A 9,530-nucleotide genomic window follows, 5' to 3' on the forward strand; every position below is an offset into this window, starting at 1 on the left:
GGTGGCTTTGAAGAGGAAGATGGGGCCACAAGCCAAGGAATGCTGGTAGCTTCTGAAGCTGGATAAGGCAAGAAAGTGAATTATCTCCTAGAGCCCTGAAAGAATGCAGCCCTGCCAACACCTTGATTTTAGCCCAGTGAAATCCATTTTAGACTCCCAACTTCCAGAACTATAAAAAAAAAATTGTATTATTTGAAGCTACTAAATTCATGGTCATTTGTTACATCATATAGAAAACTAATATAGTGCTTTTACCATCTCTAATTGTGAAGCTGTGGAGCAAGGCTAGGCCATCAAACCAATGGTTGTATCTGGTCTCCCCCACAGTGTGCATCCCAGGCCCGTTTCGAAGCAGTGTTCCCTGTAGCCAGGTTGGGATCTTGCCTGTTAAGAGAAAGAATGTTTAGTTTCCAGTTTCCATGTCTAAACCAAAAAGCTAGGAGAAATGACCATGGAAAGGAATTGAGGTCATACCACTCACTACATCCATTCATTTACCTAGCAGTCATTTCCAGAAAGTGTGTCATATGCCTGATATGGTGCCAGCCCTGAGGAGACCAAGAAGAAGAGGCATCGCCCCTGTCCTTAAGTTGCTCTCCGTCCATTGAGAGACAGAGACAGAAGAATGAACAGACAGTCAAAATGAACTGTGCTAAAGGCAATGCAAGATGCAGCCAGGGGGTGAGGGGAGTGCAGTAGGGTGAGAGCTGCTTCCTAGGGGAAGCAACTTGGATGAGACTGGAGGGAAAGTTGCCTGAGGAAATAACATGTTAGAGCTGTGCAATCCAGTATGGTAGTAGCCTCCAGCCCCCTGTGGCGATTAAACACTTAAAATGTGGCTAGTCCAAACTGAAATGTGCTGTAAGTATAAAATATACACCGGGTTTCAGGGACTATGAAAAAATACAAAATATTGCATTAGCAATTTTTAAAATATTGATTACATGTCAAACTGGTCATATTTTGGATATGTCTGGTGTGCAAAATAAAATATACTACTACAATTAACTTCACCTGTTTCTTTTTACTTTTCTGAATGTGGATATTATTAAACTGAAAATTGCACATATGGCATGCATTATATTTCTTTTGGACAGCACTGCTCCAAAGATAGTGTGTGTAGCGGATGGTGTTGGTCCCCACCCGCCTCCCGTGAGGGCTTTGTTCTCGTGCTGGGAGCTGCTCTGCTCATGTGCTGGACAAGCTGGAAGCACCTTGGAGAGCTAACGTCCCCGGAGGCGGTTCTCACGCATCAGTGGGTGGGGAGTGGGGGGTCAAATGCCACCACTTCCTTGCCCTGAGCTGGGACAATGTGAGGCAAGTGTTATACTTTGCTCAGAGGATTCAGCTCCAATAATTTCCAGTGGTCAGTGTCTTGAAATGCTCCTTTTTTTTTTGGCTTCCCTCCCAGTATTTCTTGGAATCGAGCCCCACATAAACTACCTACACCTGAATGCTTGTCGCTGAAAGAACCCAAACCAAGAGATCAAAGACCAGCCTAAAGACCAGGAGATGTGCCAGCTGTTGAGTGAGACTGGACTGTAATGTTTTTTTAAAAAAACAACAACAACGAACATTGTATTGCCATTGATTCATGACACTTTTTTAAAAAATATATTTTATTGATTTTTTTACAGAGAGGAAGGGAGAGGGATAGAGAGTTAGAAACATCGATGAGAGAGAAACATTGATCAGCTGCCTCCTGCACACTCCTTACTGGGTATGTGCCCGCAACCAAGGTACATGCCCTTGACCGAAATCGAACCTGGGACCCTTGAGTCTACAGATCGACGCTCTATCCACTGAGCCAAACCGGTCAGGGCTGGACTGTAATTTTTGAGTGAGAACATCATAAGTATTGAGGTTAGAGAGGTAAACAGGGGCCAAGTGACAAAGGTCAACAAGACCATACTCCAAGGGCTTTGATTTTATGTTCAGAAGAATGGGACACTTTTGACGGTTATAACAGAGAATAATAGGATCAGACTTTTTAAAATCCTTACCTGAGGATATGCTTACTGATTTTAGAGAGAAAGAGAGAAGAAACATTAATGTGAGAGAGAACATCGGCAGGTTGTTTTCCACATGCACCCAAACCAGGGATCGAACCTGCAACCTCTGGGTGTTCGGGATGATGTTCCAATCAACTGAGCCACATTGGCCAGGGCAGGATCAGATTTTTTTCTTTTTGACATTACAAAAAATATATATGTTTTTATTGTTTTAGAAAGAGAGGAAGGGAGAGAGATAGATAGAAACATGGATGAGAGAGAAGCATCTATCACCTTGCCTTCTGCACACCACCCACTGGGGACTGAGTCTGCAACCTGGGCATGTGCTGGCCTGGAATTGAACCGTGACCTCCTGATTCACAGGTCGCCATTCAACCACTAAGGCATGCTGACCGGCTGCAATATTTTTTTTAATTCTTTATTGTTTAAAGTACTACATGAGTCTTCTTTTCTTCCCATTGACCTCTCCTTTGCCAATCCCACCCCCAAGCACAAGCCCTCACCCCCCTACTGTCTGTGTTGATTAGTTTTGCTCATATGCATGCATACAAGTCCTTTGGTTGATCTCTTACCCCCCTCACCCCACCCCACCTTCCTTCATAGGTTGTATAGTCTGTTCGATACTTCTATGTCTCTGGCTCTATTTTTGTTCATCAGTTTGTTGTTCATTGTATTCCACAAATGAGTGAGATCATGTGATATTTATCTTTCTCTGACTGGCTTATTTCGCTTAGCATAATGCTCTCTAGTTCCACCCATGCTGTTGCAAATAGTAAGAATTCCTTCTTTTTTACAGCAGCGTAGAATTCCATTGTGTAGATGTACCACAGTTTTCTAATCCACTCGTCTGCTGATGGGTGCAATTTTTTTTTTTATTCAGAAAATTCACACAACATAAGATCCACCATTTTGAAGTGTATAATTCAGGGGTTTTTAGTATATTCTCAATATTGTGCAACCATCACCACTATCAAATTCCAGAATATTTCCATCACCCCCAAAAGAAGCTCTGTAACCACACATTAGTCATTCCCACTCCCCAGCCCCAGTCCCTGGGCAACCACTGATCTACTTATTGTCTTTAAGGATCTGCCTCTTCTGAACATCTCATATCAATGAAATATGCTCGGATTTAGGATTTTGAAAGTTGTCTCTGGCTGTGCTATGGAGTGTGGACAGCAAAGAGACTTGGATGACAGAACTGATAGGACTCAGAATTGGACTAAATACGGAGGAAAGGACAGAGACAACCAAGATGGAGGCATAGGTAAACACCTAAACTTGCTGCCGTACACAACCACATTAAAACTACAACTAAAAGACAAAACAAATATCATCCAGAACCACGGGAAGGCTTCCTGAGTGGAAATTCTACAACTAGAAGGAAAGAGAAAAGCGCATTGAGTCCGGTAGGAGGAGTGGAGGTGTGGAAGTGTGCAGGTACAGAGGCGTGCGCATAAGGGGCTGTTGTCTTTTTCAATCGGGTGGGAGATACAAGCTCCCAACTGCTCTGAACTCCAGTTCCGGGCAAGAATTTGGGGACCCAGACTCATATGGAGAGAAACTATGCTGTCTGGCATTGGGCCAGAATGTGAGGGCAACTTTCTCGCAGAGGTGCTTGCAGTGTTCACTGTTCCTACACGGGGCCACAGGACACAGACCCCGGGACCTCTCCAAGGTAGAGCAGACTGGTAGCCATTGTAGTTTGCTCCACCCTGGTGACTCCCTGAGACCCCACACCACCCAATTTACAACCCCACCCAAGCTGTGAGCAGAGGCTTTTGCATACGAATGGCCTGGCCTTTCTCCGCCTAAAAACCTGTTAAACTGGATCAGAGAACCCCAGAGCTTCCAAAATAAGGCCTAAGGCTCATCAGCAGCCTGCATTCCTTCACAGCTGCACCTCATCTGGGCACCTCCAAACCCCAAACAAACAGGAGGAATCTGCAGATCTCTCTGTAGCTCTTGCTGGGTGGCCTCAGGCAGCGGCTGACTTTGTACCTCTTTGGAGATTCAAGAGCCAGTCTACCCAGTTGTCAGAGTGAGACCATCCAGATTACAACTCTTCACATCCATAAGAGACATATCAAGGGGGCAGACTCAGTGAGCGCCAAAGCCCCACTGAAGCAAGTCCTGCCCCAGAAGGGTGTCTCCAGCACAGTTCTCCCATTGTAGACACAACTAGTCCTCACAGTCAAATGACTTGGAGGTCAATTCCTCCCAGGGATACCAACAGCAATCAAGGCTTAACTACAACAAGACTGTGCACACAGCCCACAAAGGGGTGCACCAAGAGTGTCCACCTCAGGTAATTGGGGAGGCTGAGCCACTGGGCCCTATAGGACACCTAGCACACAAAGCCACTCTATCAACACAGGGAAGCAGCCAAAATGTGGAGACAAAGAAACAGGTCACAAATGACAGAAATGGAGGAAAGCAAACTACTGGATATAGAGTTCAAAACCACAGTTATAAGGTTACTCAAGAATCTTCTAGAAACCTCCGAGAAATATAGTGAGACCCTCAAGGATATGAAAAAGGATCAATTAGAAATTAAGCATACACTGACTGAAATAAAGAATAATATACAGCCCTGGCTGGTTTGGCTCACTGGATAGAGCATCGGCCTGGGGACTGAAGGGTCCTAGGTTTGATCCCAGTAAGGGCATGTACCTTGGTTGTGGGCACATCCCCAGTAAGGGGTGTGCAGGAGGCAGCTGATCAATGTTTCTCTCTCATCGATGTTTCTAACTCTCTATCCCTCTCCCTTCCTCTCTGTAAAAAAATCAATAAAATATATTTTAAAAATTAAAAAAAGAGAATAATATACAGAGATCCAACAGCAGACTAGAGGATCCCAAGAATCAAGTCAAAGGTTTGAAATATGAAGAAGCAAAAAACACCCAACCAGAAAAGCAAAAGGAAAAAAGAATACAAAAAATATGAAGACAGTGCAAGGAGCCTCTGGGACAGCTTCAAGCATACCAACATCCGAATTATGGGGGTGCCAGAAGAAGAGAGAGAGCAAGATACTGAAGACCTATTTGAAGAAAGAATGACAGAAAACTTTCCCTATCTGGTGAAAGAAATAGACTTACAAGTCCAGGAAGCACAGAGAACCCCAAACAAAAGGAATCCAAAGAGGACCACACCAAGACGCATCATAATTAAAATGCCAAGGGCAAAAGACAAAGAGAGAATCTTAAAAGCAGCAAGAGAAAAACAGTTAGTTACCTACAAGGGAGTACCCATACAACTGTCAGCTGATTTCTCAACAGAAACTTTGCAGGCCAGAAGGGAGTGGCAAGAAATATTGAAAGTGATGAATCGCAAGAACCTACAACCAAGATTACTTTACCCAGCAAAGCTATCATTTAGAATTGAAGGTCAGATAAAGAGCTTTACAGATAAGAAAAAGCTAAAGGAGTTCATCACCACCAAATATGAAATGCTGAAAGGTATTCTTTAAGAAGAGGAAGAAGAAGAAAAATGTAAAGATAAAAATTATGAACAACAAAGTGACAACAAATACATATCTATCAACAAGTGAATCTAAAAATCAAGTGAATAAAAATTCTGATGAACAGAATAAACTGGTGAATAGAATAGAATTAGGGGCATAGAAAGGGAGTGTACTGACAATTCTCAGGGGGAAGGGGGTGTGGAGTGTGGGAAGAGACTGGACAAAAATCGTACACGTATAGACGAGGACAGTGGGGGGAGGGTAAAGGCAGAGGGTGGTGTGGGAACTGGGTGGAGGGGAGCTATGGGGGGAAAAAGAGGAACAAATGTAATAATCTGAACAATAAAGATTTATTTAAAAAAAATACGGAGGAAAGGGGAGGGGAAAAAAAGCCAGGTAAGTCTCTTGCCTTGGGACACTAAGTCCCCTTGGGGGGACTATTCAGAGAGACCCAGGATGAAGGAGCAGGTGAGAGGTGAATTGGAGCATAGTGTTAATGTCATAGATACATAATAGGAACAACATTTATTGAGCACTATGCAATTTCCAAGGCAAATTCTCAGCTGAAAAGCTCCAATCTGCCCTTCTTCAAAAAGAATGCTCAGTTTTCCTCTCCTCCCGTAAAACATCCAGTTAATTTCTCCAAAGATGAACTTTGAGCCTGAGCTGCCCCACATGCTGTTCTCAGAACACAGAGCAAACGACAAGCTGGGGACCTGAGAGTTCAGACCTAGCCTGTATGTAGAATCTAAACAAGACGGTACCAGAAAGTCAAGTTGCAATGCAGAAGAGGAGAAAGCCAGAGAAATAAAGGAGACACAAGGAATGGGTCTTTTGGCTCTGCAGGCACTCCATGCCCAAACCACCCCTGTGGTATCTGGGAGGACATCACATCAGGTTCCCCATGCCTTCCGGTGAGCACATGCAGGAGTGGGAACTCACCCCACTTCTCGCACCACTTTGAAATTAATTCAGGATACACACATTTGCACAAATACAGCACCCAGTTGGAATGGGCCACATTTTGCAGAATAATCCCGTTGTATACCAGTATATGCCAGATGCAGCATTCCTGGGACTTTTCTTCTGGAAATAGTGAGGACAGTTCCCTCTCCTTGGAAACCAAGTTATAATATACAAAAGCATGCCTAGATTGTCACAGAGAATGTGTCTGGTTTATGGGTCATTTTCTCCCAGATACTGTTTTCCAGAAATAACTTTAAAAAGCAGAAAAAAGCATACATCTAAACATCAGAGGAGCCAATCATTTATACAAAACACTCACCTGTCACTTTGGCCCTCACAGGCTCTGGTTGTTCTTTCTTATTTCTGCCAAATAGTGCCTCCATCGCACAGGCCCCGAGGGAGACTGACATTGACAGTGAGCAGACGCTCCTATGTGTTCAAGGCGACTGCTCCCTGGCTCCTCCTTGCGCCTCCGGCAGCTTCCCTCCTGGTGTGCCCTGTTTCTCCCTTGGCTTTTCCCTCTCTGAGGGCCTGGTATCTCTTCACCTACCAGGGGGAAGCTGCACCTGGGCTTCTAATGTTTGGTCAAATGTCAATTCCTCAGCCGTGTCCTAGTTAATCTTTAATCCTTCTATTGTCTCTCGCTTTCAAGTTCCACTTTTGGTTTAAGGGAGAAAAGCTAGTTTCTTGCTGGGCTTAGATCGGAGAGATAATTTAGCAGTGCATTCAGGTTGGGTATGCCATCTGAAATAATCTGACCAGGAGGTGGGGGTGGTTTATAATCAGGAGAGAGGCTGTCAGGACCATCAAAGACACCTGGACTCAATGATGAGCACTCATATTGTCTTGAAGAAGAAGAAAAGACACCTGGAATCAGAGGGTGCCAAGAGCACGCTAGTCATGTGAATTCCTGCTGCACATCATGAGAGGTTCTGCAGAGACGGGAAAGAACTTTTTGGTTTGGTTTTAAATAAAGGTTGCTGAGCCTCCTACCCCACTCCCCATCCCCCCCCCCCCCATTTAAACAATAAATGGAGGAAACCAAGAACAAACTTCAGCTTAACTTCCTGGCCTATCAAAAGGGAGAAATGATACCTGAATTTGACTTAAGGATCTCCCTATATTTGTGCATCTTGATGCGATGCCATTGCCTAAAATCTATATTCAGTTGCTGGGAATGTTGGGTGATAAATTCGTGAGCTCATCTTAACTTGTGCTGCTTAAAGAAAGAACCAGCCATTCCCTAAGGAAAGGGGGTGGTGCGGCCGCTGAGTGGAATTACTGTCAGGCCCGGGAGGAGACTGTGTTCCAGTAGCTCAGAGCTCAGTTCCAACAGCAGCTGGCTGTGCTTTCCTTCTGGCTGCACATTCCTTTCACCTGGCTGGGCCCCACTCCAGAGCCATGATTCAGAATCCCTGAAGATGGAGCCCAGCCACTTAATGTCCTAAAAATGTCTCTAGAGCAGTGGTTCTCAACCTTGGCTGCACATTAGAATCACCTGGGAATCTTTTTTAAATCCTGATTTCTGGGCCTCATCCTCCGGAAATTCTGTTTCTTTGTTATGGGGTGGGCCCAGAAATCAGGATTTTAAAAAGATTCCCAGGTGATTCTAATGTGCAGCCAAGGTTGAGAACCACTGCTCTAGATGATTCTCTGTGTGCAGCAGACATTGAGAAGCCCAGATCCAGGGCAGATGTACAAACTTGTGTTGATACCAGATTCACATTCCTCCCTTTTCTGTGTGTCTTGTCCTCTTTGAACCTCTATTTCCTTAACTGTAAAATGGGGGCATAATGATATCAAAATCTCAAGGTTATTGTAGATCAAAGATCTAGCAAAAGCACCTGGCCCCAGTTATCCATCAATGTTATTGCCTCCCTATTCTGCCCCCTTCTCTCAGAAGCCACTTCCCTTTGACCTGCATTTTCCATTAAGTCCCGTAATACTTGCCAGTTTATTCTGCCATCTGGTCTAAACATGTGTATCCATGTCAGGGTTATTTATTCCCAGGTTGTGAAAGTTGCATCCTCACTTTGCAAAACAGGATGGCAATACATATGTCACAAGGTTTTGGGAGGATTATATTGAAATTATAAATGAAAACATGACATATTCTCCTTTATTAAAAGTATACATGAAAACTAACATGTTCTCCTTTCTTGTCCACTTTGTGTCTTCAGAAAAGCAATGCTCCCAACCATTGAGCTCATTCTCTGAGTCAAGTGCTTTGCAAAGCACTCCACATGTAACAGCTCGCTCTGGCCTTATATAATCGTATGAGATGGGTATTCTTAGCATCATGCTAGAGATGAGAAAGCTCAGGGAAGATAACCAACTTGCCTTAGGATACACAGCTATTAAGAGATCGAATTAGGAAGCCAAGCCAGGCAGTCTGACTTCAATGTGTACCATAATCTGTGACAATTCCACACAGCCCCAGTGCGTGATGGATGTTTGCTAGATTTTTATTGAATGAAGTATCAGGTGGTTGTGTTGACGAGTGGAGGACCATGAGAGAGCCAGTCTTTAGTTGATACCATTGCCTTATTACAAAATACTGAGGCACCAAGGCAAGCTCTCTTCATTTAGGTCCCATCTGCACCCTGGGGACAAGGATTCAGATATAAGGATTTTTTTTTTTAAATAATGGTGATAATATATTGATCATACTGATAGATATCTATCTGTCTTAGTTTTGTAGGGCTACCGTAGCAAAGTACCACAGACTGGGTGGCTTAAACAACAGAAATTTATTTACTTACATTTCTGGGAAGTCCAAGATCAAAGTGTTGGCAGGGCTTCTGAGGCTGTTCTCCTTGGCATGCAGATAGCCTCTTCTCACTGTGTCCTTACATGGTCTTCCTTCTGGGGGCCTGCACCCCTAGTGTCTCTTTGTGTGTCCAAATTTCCTCTTCTAATGACACCAGTCAGGCCCAGTTACTGTGGCTCAGTGGTTGAGCATCGACTTATGAAGCAGGAGGTCACGGTTCGATTCCCAGTCAGGGCACATGCCCGGGTTGCGGGCTCGATCCCCAGTAGGGGGCGTGCAGGAGGCAGCTGATCAATGATTCTCATCATTGATGATTCTC

The 9,530-nt window shown here is 44.3% G+C and overlaps 1 protein-coding gene across 1 annotated transcript in view; it reads right to left on the reverse strand.

Annotated features, from left to right (window-relative positions):
- Positions 1-7,014, reverse strand: part of BCO1 (beta-carotene oxygenase 1) — a 38,029-nt gene extending 31,015 nt beyond the window's left edge. The window contains exons 1-2 of the mRNA XM_059667307.1: positions 6,761-7,014; positions 256-384 (exon numbers count right to left, since the gene is read on the reverse strand). Of these exons, the coding sequence (XP_059523290.1) occupies positions 256-384; positions 6,761-6,851 (220 nt within the window). The 5' untranslated portion in view covers positions 6,852-7,014. The remainder of the gene's footprint in view (positions 1-255; positions 385-6,760) is intronic.
- Between the last annotated feature and the right edge of the window lie 2,516 nt (positions 7,015-9,530).

The sequence above is a fragment of the Myotis daubentonii genome, chromosome 15 (genome assembly GCF_963259705.1).
Source record: "Myotis daubentonii chromosome 15, mMyoDau2.1, whole genome shotgun sequence".
Classification (NCBI taxonomy): domain Eukaryota; kingdom Metazoa; phylum Chordata; class Mammalia; order Chiroptera; family Vespertilionidae; genus Myotis; species Myotis daubentonii.